At 43.9% G+C, this 14226-nt stretch overlaps 1 protein-coding gene across 8 annotated transcripts in view; it reads right to left on the bottom strand.

Moving 5' to 3' along the window:
* Positions 1-13452, bottom strand: part of ZNF227 (zinc finger protein 227) — a 23062-nt gene extending 9610 nt beyond the window's left edge. For 4 of the 8 annotated variants that reach the window (XR_006340603.1, XM_043899396.1, XM_043899397.1 and 1 more), the window contains exons 1-7: positions 13335-13452; positions 12679-12968; positions 10977-11038; positions 8996-9122; positions 7748-7870; positions 1808-3796; positions 737-834 (exon numbers count right to left, since the gene is read on the bottom strand). Coding sequence is in view for 7 of the 8 variants with exons in the window: in XM_043899396.1 (XP_043755331.1) it covers positions 755-834; positions 1808-3796; positions 7748-7870; positions 8996-9122; positions 10977-11038; positions 12679-12814 (2517 nt within the window). In the remaining variant the exon portion in view is untranslated. Of the gene's footprint in view, positions 1-425; positions 835-927; positions 3797-7747; positions 7871-8995; positions 9123-10976; positions 11039-12678; positions 12969-13334 lie in introns of those variants that run through there. The other 4 variants (XM_043899392.1, XM_043899394.1, XM_043899393.1 and 1 more) reach the window with 4 other exon arrangements.
* Between the last annotated feature and the right edge of the window lie 774 nt (positions 13453-14226).

Here is a 14226-nt window from a genome sequence, read left to right as displayed (position 1 = left end):
AAAAGTACATGTCAATGTAATATTACTCAACCATAAAAAGGAATGCATTTGTCAGTTCTAATGAGGTGGAAGAACCTAGAGCCTATTAAATACAGTGAAGTCAGTCAGAAAGAGAAAGAGAAATATCATATAGTAACACATGTATATGGAATCTAGAAAGATGGCACTGATGAACCAATCTGAAAGGCAGCAGTGAAGATGCAGACACAGAGAACAGACTTGTGGACACAGTGTGGGAAGAAGGTGGGAAAAACCAAGAGTAGCACTGAAACACGTGCATGACCAGGTGTAAAATTAGACAGCCAGTGGAAATTTGCTATATGACACAGGAGCTCAAATCCAAGTTCCACTGACAACCTAGAGGGGTGGGATGGGGTTGGAAGTGGGAGGGAGGGTCAAGAGGGAGGGCACATGTGTATACCCATAGCTGATTCATGCTGACATATGGCAGAAACCAACACAATATTGTAAAGCAGTTATCCTCCAATTAAAAATGGTTTTAAAAAGTATGTGTCAATATGTGTGCACATACACACACATTCACATACGTTAAGAGAATATGTTTCAATTATGTTAACTGGTGAATCTGAGTAAAGGGTACATGAAAGATTTCAGAGAGTTTTCACAATTTCTGGCATGTGTTACATTATTTCAAAACAAGAAGTTTAAAGAAACATAAAAAATTTACATGAATCAAAATTCCATCATTCAGAGATCAGTAAAAATAAATACCTACCTTTTCTTTTTAATGAGATCACCCAAAAATCCCATGCTTTGTTTCTCCAGGTGAATGTTTTCTGGATATCCTCCAACATCCGTTAACAACAATTTGCACTAGATAAATAAATCATAAAATACTTTGGCAACCCAACTGATTATTTCTATGTTTGCTATTATAAACAATGATGCAATGAACATTCCTTCATATACATCTGTGACAGATACATGTTTTAATTCATATTATCATATAAAATAAAGTCATCATATTATGAATTTTTGGCTATATGAAACTTTTAGTATTTTATTCATTTTCATAGTTTTACAGTATTAGTAAAAATAATGGCCATTATAAATAAGTATAAAATGGAAGTTGATGAAAAAATAACCCCAAGTCTTCCTTGACTCACACCCTCCCACCAAAAAACTAGCTAGTATATGGCTAATATCCTTTTCACGCATTATCTTTAGGCATATATTCACTTTGTAGTGGTGGATGGTTTAGTCGCTAAGTCGTGTCTGACTCTTGTGATCCCACGGACTGTAGCCTGCCAGGCTCCTCTGTCCATGGGGTTTTCCAGGCAAGATTAGTGGAGTGGGTTGCCATTTCCTTCTCCAATAATCACTCTGAGAGGTCATTTAAATCAAGTGAATCTTACCAAGAGGGTTACAACCTACTTTTTCCCTGTTAATATCTATGGTTCTATGTTACCAACCATTTTAATGGATTTGCTAGAAAGAGCCACCTGAAGGAATCCCTTTCCATCTCAATATTTTATAGCAGCGGACCCCAAGCTTATTGGCACCAGGGACTGGTTCTGTGGAAGACAATTTTTCAAAGGACCAGAGGTAGGGGGAATGGTTTGGGGATGATACAAGCACATCCTTAGCTCCACCTTAGATCATCAGGCATTAGATCTTAGATGTTGGGGACCCCTGATTTATAGTTTATCACCAGCATGGACTGTCCAAAACCCTGAATGTGTGTATCCTGACTGAAGCCGTCAACACGTTTCTCATTTTTAAAGATTCTTGCCAGTGTGGACTTTCTGATGGTATGTCAGCCGTGAACGGTGACTGAAGTCCTTACCGCACATGTTGCACTTGTAGGGTTTTTCTCCTGTGTGGACCCTCTGGTGGGCTTGAAGCCGAGAACTCTGACTGAAGCCCTTCCCACACTCCTCGCATTTAAACAGTTTCTCCCGGGTGTGGACACTCAGGTGGACTCGAAGGTTGGAGGGGAGGCTGAAGGCCTTCCCACACTCCTCACACTTGTGGGGTTTCTCTCCTGTGTGGACCCTCTGGTGGTGGCGAAGGTTCAGGCTCCGCCCGAAGCCTTTCCCACACTCCTCACACTTGTAAGGCTTTTCGCCGGTGTGGCCCCTCTGGTGGTAAATAAACTGGGAACTGTATCGGAAGCCCTTCCCACACACGTCACATTTGTAGGGCTTCTCCCCGGTGTGGACCCTCTGATGGGACTGAAGACCCGAGGACTGGCTGAAGCCCTTCCCGCAGACACCACACTTGTAGGGTTTCTCGCCCGTGTGGACCCGCTGATGGACCCGGAAGTCTATGGCCTGACTGAAGCTCTTGTCACACGCCTCACATTTGTAGGGCTTCTCTCCGGAGTGGACTCGCTGATGGGCATGAAGGTTGGACCTCCAGCTGAAGCCCTTGCCGCACGCCTCGCAGGTGTAGGGTTTCTCTCCGGTGTGAATGACCTGGTGCAGCTTCAGGTTGGAACTGTAACTGAAGTCCTTGCCGCACACGTCGCACCTGTAGGGCTTCTCCCCGGTGTGGACTCGCTGGTGAGTCTGGAGCTTGGACGACTGGCTGAAGCCCTTCCCGCAGGTCTCGCACTTGAACCGCTTCTCCCCGGTGTGGACGTTCTGGTGGACTTGGAGATTTGAAGCCTGACTGAAGCCCTTCCCGCACTCCTTGCAGGTGTAGGGCTTCTCCCCTGTATGGACACGGAAATGGATGTGGAGGTCCGTGTTGCGGGTGAAGCCTTTGCCGCAGGCCTCGCACCGGTAGGGCTTCTCGCCGGTGTGGACCCGCCGGTGGCAAATCAGAGGCGAGTTGTGACTGAACCCCTTGCCGCAGACGTCGCACTTGTAGGGCTTCTCCCCGGTGTGGACCCTCTGGTGTATGTGGTAATGGGCGGCCTGCGTGAAGCCCTTCCCGCACTCCTCACACTTGTAGGGTTTCTCGCCCCTGTGGACCCGCTGGTGAACACGGAGGTTGACGCTCCAGCCAAAGCCCTTCCCGCACTCTTCACACTTGTAGGGCTTCTCTTCCGTGTGGACCCTCTGATGGCACTGAAAATTGGAACTCTGGCTGAAGCATTTACCGCACTCCTCGCATCTGTAAGGTTTCTCCCCTGTGTGCGTCCGGTAATGGATGATGAGGCCTGTGCTGCTGCCAAAGGCCTTGCCACAACTGTCACACCTGTAGGACTTCTCTCCTGCAGGGTTAGAGTGATGGGGGTGAAAGGAGTTCTGATAAAAACCATTGCTGGACTCAGGACATTTATTGACAGTCCCTCCTGGGTGAATTCTCTGATGAGTCTGCAGATGGGAGCATTTTTCTCCAGGGTCAACCTTCTGATGAACTGGGAGCACCGCGCCATGACTGAAGCTCTCCCCACATACTCTACAGGGACGCAGTCTCTCTCCTTTGCAGGGTGTCTGTTCTGCGTCAGTTTTACCAGGATCGCTCAGTGGTGAATTCTTTGTGAAGCCTTCACATACATGCAGGTGATTTTTCACGTTCATCTGTTTACCTCTGCTCGGATTCTCTGACTCGCTCAGACACCTACTCCCACAGGAAGCCTGGGCTCTCGGAATCAACAACTCCTGATTCTCCAGGCAACCGAAGTGATCTCCTTTATGATTCATTATATGGTTCTCATCTTCAGAAACTTGAAGAGAATCACCTTGCAGGAACCAGGAATTCTTCCTTTGCAGAGTTAAATCATTTGTGGACTGTTTCCAGATTTGCCAGCAGGACAGCTCTTCACACGAGAGGTATTTTAACATGACTTTCCCAAGAGTCTCCATCTCATTTGGGTTCTTGTTGCCTAAAGAAAAGGAGATATTCAGAGATGAGGACAAGTAAATGCTTTGTTCAGAAATATTGGGATTTCACACCTGGGCCATGGGATGAGGCCTTGATAATCCAGGGCAAGGGTCATGTCTATACCACACCGTTTATCCTTTTGTTATTCTTTCTGAAGAATGGGGTCAGCAGACTCTTATGGAAACGTGACCCATTTAGAACTGTATGTCTAACAGTTTAATAGGAGGGTGGTAGATTTGAAACCAGATGGCTGCAGGACAACTAAGACAACCCACACTTCAGACAAAAGCAACATCAATTAAAAGTCCCCTCGTCTTTTCTGTAGCAGCCTTATGACAAGTGGGCTTCTACTCAGTTAGGTTACAAAAGCTCAGAGTCCAGGCACAGAACAGTATTTTAGGTCCTGGTAGAAACAATCTTCCAAGAGCAAATCTGGGAAGCAGTTGGGATAATAGCATTCATTGTTTTAAACCTGGGAGTGATTCAGGTCTCTGTGAAAAGAAGCAGGAAAAGGGAAAACTAACCTTGGACAGCTGAGAAAGAACTTGGGTGGGGGAAAGAAAGAGAGCGGAGTGCAGACTCTCAAAGGCAACCCCGAATGGGAGGAGAGGGGGTGTTCTATTCCGCTTAAGAGTGTTTTGTGCAGGAAGCCGTGAAGCTTGCCTTTTCTCTTATTCCCTTTGGGTTCTCTGCTTGCATGTCACTCTGTTGGATGAGGCCTTCTTATCAACCAATGTAAACATAATTCCTCCCCACTCCCCACTCTTTCCATTCTTCCCATCTGCCTTACACGCTTTATGTTCCCCCACAGCACTTACTGGATTTACTAATACTCCCTAGTTTTTTCTTCCCTCTTAGACCCACTAGAATAACCGTCACAAGGAAAACATGCACTTCAAATTGCTGACATGTTTTAGAGAACTGTGAAACCAATTCCATACCTTGTGACGTTGGGGAAAAAGAAAAGATTAAAAACATGATAAGTGTATCAAAAGCAGTAAGGGTACCACTACATGAAACGCTGTTTCAGCTGCAGACATACACATAAACATGCACATGCATTATATTCATGCTGGGTCGGGATGTAAAATACTTCTTATTGAGGATCACAGTTAAAAATGTATGGAAGGGGCTCCCCTGGTGGTCCAGTGATCAGGAATCCACTTGCCAATGCAGGGGACACGGGTGCCATCCCTGGTCTGGGAAGACTCCACGGGGCAATGAAACTCATGCACCGCAACTACTGAGCTTGTACTCCAGAGTCCATGAGCGTAATTACTAAAGCCTGCAGACCTAGAGCCTGTGTGCCACGAGAGCAGCCACCACGATGAAAAGCCCACACACCACAACTAGAGAGCAGCTGCCACTTGCCACAATTAGAGAAAGCCAACGCAACAACAAAGACCCAGCACAATCAAAAATTAATTAATTAATTTTTTAAAATGTATGGAAGCCGCTGGCTTAAAATGTTTAAGGGGGTGTCAAGTCCTGAATGATTATTTCCTTAAATGGAAACTTACAGTCAAATATAAACTAAACAAGTCCCAACAGGTATGTGCACGTTTCTGGGTATGACAGGCTTGCTAACTGAATGTCCTTAAGATGCCCATGCCCTAATCCCTGGAGCCTGCAGATATGTTAATGGACACAGCCACAAGGACTTTGGGTTTGATTGAATGAAGCATCCTGAGATGGGGAGGCTATCCTGGATTCTCCAGGTGAGCCCAGAGTAATGACAAGGGTCCTTGTAAGAGGGAGACAGGAAAGAACTCTCCCAGGGTTCCCTACACATCTCCCTCCAGTACCAGTCTGTATCCTTTTTGCTATAATAAAATCGTAATTGTACGCAGAGAGCTTTCCTGCGCTTGTCCTGAGTCGTCCTAGCAAATTACTGTAGAAACGCTTGAATGTGTAGCCAGTTGGTCAGAAGTGAGGCCCTGGGAACCCCAAGCTGGTGTCTGAAGTCCTGGGGGGCAGTGCCCTTAGCCTGTGAATTTTGGGTGCTCGGTATGAGAACTCATTGCAACATGTAGAAGGCTTCTCATGTTACCTGTGATAGCCTATCATGACACTAAGATGCAAACTATACTGGAAAATCTATTTAGATTTTCTGTAAAACGTCTGTAATTTTCTTTCCTAGGATGTGAATTACACTGGAAAATCTATTTAGGAATTCTGTCATTTTCTGTCCTAATCAGAACTCCTTCATATCCATGGGTTATGCCAATGCCCTTAGACTTCTGGAAATATCCAGTTTGAAACAATTACCATATATGTCATATAACTGCTTGGGTAGTGGCTATTTAGAAGTTCAGTGGGAAGTTGGCTTGGAGGGATGAGGCAGTTCCTGTTCATAAGCAGCCAACTTGAAATTGCTACATGAGAAGTGATGAACTAGAATGCCTGGCATCCTGGTGTGGCTAGTGTTTGATAATTTAGTGATACATTCTGATAACTGTGAACAGCTTTTATCTTATAAGGTTACTGAGTATGTACTGTTACATATTGAAGGATGTTAAGAAATTAGAATTACATTAGAGGTTCATGGGGGACAATTTTCCAAAATGATCCATTAAATCCTGAAACATGTGGATGATGGAAGAGGTCCAAAAAAAAAAAAAAAAAAACCTACCAAAAAAAGTTTGAGAAAGGTGGGGGCAGAAAATGCTACCAGATTTCTTAAGAGAAAGACTTGGTCTATGGCACAAAGCTGAAGTGTGACAATATGGAGGCTTATGATTCCAGAGGTCCAGTGTGCAATGTAAAAACACTGTAATTTAACTATACTTCAATCTAAAAAAAAGAAAAACAAAACCCTTTCCAGTGAAGCAAGTATGTAACATTCCTGAACGCATCAAATGTGAAGCAACATGTAGACCTGAGAAGGGAGATGGACAAATGAAGGCAGATCGGTGATGCTCAGAATGCAGGGCCTCATCCATCATGTCTGCAGATAAGCTTCTCTGCTTCATTTTTCAGGCAGAGGGGGAGTATATACACTTACACTCCCTATGAATATCTAATATGCTTAAATGGGTAGAAATGAGGAATATTCAAATTAAAGAGAAAGGAAAGAAGAGGCGGGAAAGGAAAAGGCGGTTAGAAAGTGAAGTGAACAAAGCAAATCTGAGCGAGGGCAGGAGAACCAAGGGCCATGGAGAGGCTGGGGATCTGGAGGATGAAGCGCACTTCATGGATGAGGAAGGCTGGGGTCACAGGTCAGGAGGAACTGTGAGGAGAGCTTCCTCACCCCTGCTCCAAACAATAGTAAGTTTTAGAGTAATTTCTTCACCCAAGAAGTATGTACTGGGCACCTATCACGCAGTAGGGCCATCAGAGGCTTTGAACAGAGACAGCAAATACAACTGCCCAAATTCTTACTTTCACAGGGAGACAGATGATGAACAAGGAAATAAAGACAGATTACTGGGTCAGAAGGTGATCAGTGCTTAGACACAAATTAATACAGGGTGAAGGCATGGAGAATGGGGAGAGGATGGGACAGTAAATCGGGCAGACACAGAAGGGCTGTCAGATGAGATGAGATCTGAGCAAAGACCTGAGTGAGTAAGGGAGTGGCTGGGGGCCTGGACACCGAGGCAGAGAGCAAGTCGAAGGCCAGGAAACAGAAGAGAACACTCCAAAAGGGCCAGGATGGCAGGGATCATGTAAGCAAGGGTAAGAGGCCGGGTGATCAAAGAGGAACTTGGTGAGGAGGCCAGATCAGGTAGGGCCCTGCAGTCCACTGGAAGGTCTTGGAATGAGAAGGGAGGCCTTGGAAGGGTTTCGAGCAGAGGAATGGCATAGTCTTACCTGCTTTGTAAAGAACCAGTCTGGCTACCGTGTGAGATTACAGGAGTGTAAGGGTGGAAGCGTGGAGATGAGTGTGGAGGCTGCTGTCACAGGCAAGAGGTGATGGCATGGATGTGGAGAGAAGCAGATTAACTAATACCTGAAGTAACAGCTGAGTGGATCTCACTGGAATGCCCATTTCTTTGGGTTTCCCTCTCCACTGTCCACAGTTTTTCTTCTGTCTCCAACTGGGATACCATATCTGCTTTGAAGGGAAGATGTCCTAGGAAAAGCCAGATTTATATATTTAAGGTGAACACACAGCTAAAAGAGATCTTTGTCCAAATTCTATAACCCTTGAGTGATATGTCAAAAACTTCTTGATCACAAACTGTAATAAGAAATGAATTTAGGGAGCTACACTCAATGTTTTGTAATAACCTACAAGGGAAAAGAAACTGAAAAAGAATATGTATATACAACTGCATCACTTTGCTATACACCTGAAAATAACACAACACTGTATTAATGTATCAACTATACTTCAATTTAAAAGAAAAAAGAAAAAGAAATGTTGTAATCTAATTCACGACTATATATAGATAAAATCAGATTTGGCCAATGTCTGTTTTTATCATATTTCCCACACTGTCACACTACTTAATGCAAACGGTCATGGGTTTTGCTGCAATGTGAGTGGGTCTTGATAAGGAACTCTGACAGTTTCTATTCTTATTCTATTTTATTGAAAAAAAAAAAAAATCCCAGTACAATGACCTAAGGTGCCTCCATGATCCACCAAAATATTTGACAAAGTATAGAAGCTAAGCTGCGCATTTCTAGTTCATCTAAAACAGGGTTTTTCAACTGAGGCACTACTGATATTCTGGACTGACTATTCTGTGTGGTGGGGGTTGTGTTGTGCATTGGAGGAGGTTTAACCACATCACCAGCCACCAGATGCCAGTACCACCCCTCCCTCAGCTGTGACAATCAAAACTATCTCCAGACATCACTAAACATTCCCAGGGATGCAAAATCACCCCTGGACAGAATTCTGCCCAAGTAGACAGGGACCAGAGAAACCTGTGAGTTAGAAACATCTCTGTCTTCCAGGTCAGGGAACCATTTCAAAAGGTCCAAAGTGGACAAAGAAATGACAATCCACTCCAGAATTCTTGCCTGGGAAATGCCATGGACAGAGGAGCCTGGGGGCTATAGTTTGTGGGGGTCACAAAAGAGCTGGACACGACTTAGCAACTAAACCACAACAACAAAATAGTAACTATAAAATTAACCTTCAGTTTTAAAAAAAAAAAATGGCTAAAAGGTCCAACCCTTCAAACAAAGAAGGATAAGAGACTCTCATGGGGGATGAGGTTCAGGGTCAGAGGGCACCCGTCCTCACCGACTGAGACCAAGTTCCGGAAGTTCTCCACCATCACATCCTGGTACAGCTTCCTCTGGGCCGAGTCCAGCAATCCCAGCTCTTCCTCAGTGAAGACCACAGCCACATCCTTGAAGGTCACGGCCTCCTACAACATCAAACACGTGTCAACTCAATCTTACAACCTCCACCAGAAGGACAGGCATCAAGCTGAACAGTTCATCAAGATGAACCCCAAAAACGGTTACTGATTTGGAGCGACTCCAGGCAGTTTTCAGTCCCAACACTTGTCTCTCTCTCTCAGTCACAATGCTGTCACCTCCCTACCGCCCCACTCCATCACTGTTTTTAATGTCTGCAAAGTTCACAGGCCTTCAGCAACCCTCCAGGACAGGTACACAGCTTCTGGTCTGTGCTTTAAAGGCATGAGCCACGTCCAGAAACTGCTGCACGCACAGCTGGTGAAGGCATAGGCTAAGTTCACACTTCAAGGCTTTAATTACAGGACACTGGGCAAATTCCCTCACCTCTCACTATCTTAATTTCCTCTCTATAATCGTATCTAAATCACAAGGTGTTTGAAAGGATCACATTAGTGAATACATGTAAATCACTTACACTGGTGCCTGTAACATAATAAGTGCTCAATAAATTTGAACAAGCAGTTTTATTATAATCTCTTTCATTTCATTTTGTGACCGTACAGTACAGTATTCCTCAGAACTGGTGATTTAGCTTTAATCAATTCAAATAAAGTACAATTAGTTACAGATATTTACTTATCATCAATGCTGTAAAGATCCTTTTTCAGAGACCTTAGCCAAGAAGTAGCAATTGCAAAGTCAAAGAATATGCACTTTAAAATATTTGAAAGTGTAATGGCAGGTTTCCCTTTTCTCAAAAGGTTTTCCCAGTTCACCTTTCACATGAAGGAGTACAAATGTTTCTGAATCTCTAGACAGGTTAATTAGGACCTAAAGCCTTGTTGGGAAAGATTGAAGGCAGGAGGAGAAGGGGACAAGAGGAGGAGAACAGGACGACAGAGGATGAGATGGTTGGATGGCATCACCAACTCAATGGCCATGAGTTTGTGTAAACTCCGGGAGTTGGTGATGGACAGGGAGGCCTGGTGTGCTGCGGTTCATGGGGTCGCAAAGAGTTGGACACGACTGACTGAGGGACTGAACTGAACTGAAAGTCTTAAAAAACGAAACAAAAAAAATTCAAGAATCTAAGTGAAATAAATAAATAGAAAGATTTATTAACGTTTTCACACATTTAGTTATTATCTTCATTATTTTCTTCATAAATCTACTTTCCTTTTTTTTGACATGTCTATTAATTTCTTTTGCTCATATTCCAATTGGGTCTTAGTTTGTCTTGCTAATTTTGATAAGAATTAGAGATATTAAATCTTTATCTAATGTTTACACGTACACGTCACTGGACTTCCCTGGTGGTCCAGTGGTTAAGAATCTGCCTCCCAATGCAGGGCACAGGGGTTCAACCCCTGGTCTGGGAAGATTCTATATGCCGTGGGGCAACTAAGCCCACACACTACAAGCAGAGAGGAGCCCCCTCTTGCCACAACTAGAGAAAGCCAGTGTGTAGCAACAAAGACCTAGCACAGCCAATAAATCAATAACATACTAAAATTCTAAACAAATAAATAAATAAGTATATCCCATCGGTTCTAATATTGCAAATATATCGTTGTGAATGCCTATGAAAAAGGAAAATGAGAAAGTGAAAACAGCTAGTTTGTATTGTAAGCAGGGTAGCAGTATAAATTATGTTTGTCTATTTTAAGTTTCCCTAATGTTTTCAAAGATTGCTTTGTGAAACAAAGATGATAAAACAAACAAAACACACAGCCTAGCACACAACATGCACTCAAGATGTGTTGTGTTCATTAAGCTTTCCAAGGAAGATTAGGGACAAAGATGTCCCTAATCTCTGAGAAATAAAATCCTTAGAAGACAGAAAGCAATGCCTTACTTACCTGAGACTCGGTCATTTTCTCATGTTCCTTCTGGGGAAAGTCAGAGTCCTGAGAAGGCATAACTGGGGAAGGACAAAGAAGCCATGAGATGCAGGCCACGGCTTTCATGACCCCATGTGGATCTTTGCAGAAACTATGCACAAACACGCATGCTCCAAGGCAGATACGCCCCCATAGCTTGGTAAGCAGAGCTTGGAGTAGACTGCAGTTACTAACAAGACTGTCAGCGAGCAGCCACTGGACAAAGAACAACCTGCATGACCAAACACAGTATCCCTACTGTGAAGATTTCTGATCCTACTGTACACAAAACAAAAAGACAACCTATGGAATGGGAGGAAATGTCTGTAAATGATGTGAACAATGAGGAATTAATTTCCAAAATATACAAACAGCTTATACAGCTTAATATCAAAAATGCAAACAACAGGGGGACTTCCCTGGAGGTCCAGTGATTAGGATTCCAGGCTCTCACTGCCATGGCCCAGGTTCAATCCCTGGTTGGGAAACCAAGATCCCTGCAAGCTGTGACATACAGCCCAAAATACAAAATAAAATAAAAATAAATTTCAAAAAAAGCAAACAACCCAATCAAAAAATGGTCTGAAGACCTAAGTAGACATCTCCAAAGAAGACACACAGGTGGCCAAAAGGCACATGTTAAGATGCTCATCATCACTAATTATTAGAGAAATGCAAATCAAAACTACAATGAGGTACCACCTCACACTGGTCAGAATGTCCATCATTAAAAAGTCTATAAATAATAAATGCTGGAGAGGGTGCAGAAAAAAGGAAACCCACTTACACTACTGGTGGCAAAGGACACTAGTGAAGCCACTATGGAAAACAGTACGCAGATTTCTCAAAAAACTAAAAGCAGAGTTGCCACATAACCCAGCAATTCCACTCCTGGGCATACACTCAGATAAAATTATAATTCGAAAAGATACATGCACCCCAATGTTCACAGCAGAACTATGCACAACAGCCAAGACATGGAAACAACCTAAACATCCACTGACAGATGAATGGACAAATTACATGTGGTGTACACATATGCAAAGCAATATTACTCGGCCATTAAAAAGAACAAAATAATGCCATTTGCAGCAACGTGGATGCTCCTAGAGATTATTATACTAAACGACGCCAAAAAGAAAAAGGCAAATACGACATGACACTACTTATATGTGGAATCTAAAGTATAACACACATCCATGAAACAGAAACAGACTCACAGATATAAAGAACAAACTGTTGTTGGGGGTGGGGGAATTGGAGGAGGGGAGGACTGGGAGTTTGGGATTAGTAGATGCAAACTATTATGTACAGAATAAGCAAGATCCTACTGTGTAGCACTGGGAACTGTATTCAATATTTGGTAATAATCATAATAAAAAGAATATAACCGAGTCACTTTGCTATACAGCAGAAATTAACACAACCTTGTAAATCAACTATACTTCAAAAATATTTTTTAATATTTAAAACCTAAAGTAAATTAAATGTTTTATATCGTTATAATATTTATTTCAAAAACAGATGTATTTATGGTAGAAATACACACGTACATATTAACAAGCATATTAAACATTCTCAGATGTATTCAATAGATAACTGAACGTTTTCCTAGTGGTAAGGAAACCTGATTAACTGAAAACAGATGACCGACCAAGAAAGACCTTTCATTAGTAAGTACCTGCAGCTATGCTCTGGGGAGCCAGGAAGTCCTTGCTTTCCCCCCTTTCCGGATTCAGGACGGGAGACGAAAACGATGCGGTGGGACAGAATGACTCTGTCCGTCTCACGTTTCCTGTATAAACTGCAGCGGACATTCCGAGGCACTAGCGCGGGGTGACTCAGTGCTTCCTACAGAAACAGATCAGTCAAAGCTCGGAAGGAGCTGTCTCCGGACAGAAAGGCCACGCCATCGCTCCTGGGTGTCTTCCCTGGGGAATCCAGTCAAAACGGTGCTCCTGGGAAAATGAACTGCATCAATAGCAAAAGGCAACCCGTTAGGTGCCGCCAGTATTCGAAGCTACTGACACGTGTGATTTCACGTGAATCTAATCACAACCCTAACCAGTAGTGACCATATCTCTCGCAATCTTACAGAGGATAAAAGTAGGGGCACTCATAATCAACAGCTCGCCATATATCGTAAGGATAGAAGTAGCACCGCTGCTTGGCAAGCCAGGGAGGACAGCAGAGGGATTCCACACTTCTGCTCTCCGCTTCTTGGCTTCCGCCGGCGGCCAAGATCTCTCCATACTAAGACAGACGGCCAGGTAGTGACTCGTGCCACGCTCAAGCCAGAAAAGCTCGGAGGGGTCGAGGGGCGCAGGGATAACTCACCTCCCAAACCGAAAGAAATGGTGGCAGCCGCGCTTTCCCGGAGCGGAAGAGCCTCTGACTACACAGAGCTCGGGAACTACACTTCCCAAAAGCCCTGAAGAACAGGAGCAGCAACCCCTCATTTCCGGAGAGAGTTCGGGGTGGGGGGCGTGGGGAATAGGGGGGATGGAGGGGGGCGGGGTAGGGCGGCGAAATACATTTCCCGGGACCCGAAGTGGAGGAAGGGCCATGCCTGCCCCTTTGGAGCTTTAACCCTAGACTCTCGGGAGTTCTCGGCCAAAGATTTCCAGAATATTCCTTCATGCCGTCCTGTTACTGCCAACCTAAAGCAGTTCTCTGACACCAGTAGAGCTTTGCTTTATCTCACTGATAAAACATAACAAATATTTGAAGAGTCAGAATCTTAATAAAAAGAACTGTAAGAAACATATCAATGCAGTAGGACTGTAACCACTCTACCAGGAAAAAACAAATGGGGTGGGAGTAGGATGATAGCTTTAAAATGTAGTTTTAACGTTTTTAGATATGCGTGAAAGACCCCAAAATGCAATGGGGGAAGATCACCAATTTCTACTATTGTTAACAGAAAAGTCAAATAATTCAGAACTTGGCTGCTGAGGACACCTAGACATGAAGTGGAAAGACAAGTTTCGTAGCCTGTTTGATCAATTTCTCAATGCAATCAGGGCCTTTGTACTCAATCCTCAGAGTTACTGAATTTGAAAGATGAAAACATTATTGTTAATTAGCTGTTTAGTGGCCTCAGTCGTGTCCAACTCTTGGCCACCCTACGGACTGCAAGCCCGCCAGGCTCGCCTGTCAAGGGGATCTCACAGGTAAGAATATTGGAGTGAGTTGCCATTCCCTTCTCCAGGGGATCTTCCACCACACA

Source organism: Cervus elaphus, chromosome 4, assembly GCF_910594005.1.
Source record: "Cervus elaphus chromosome 4, mCerEla1.1, whole genome shotgun sequence".
Classification (NCBI taxonomy): Eukaryota; Metazoa; Chordata; class Mammalia; order Artiodactyla; family Cervidae; genus Cervus; species Cervus elaphus.
Note: the sequence above shows the minus strand (reverse complement) of the source record. Positions and strands in the feature narration are given on the sequence as shown.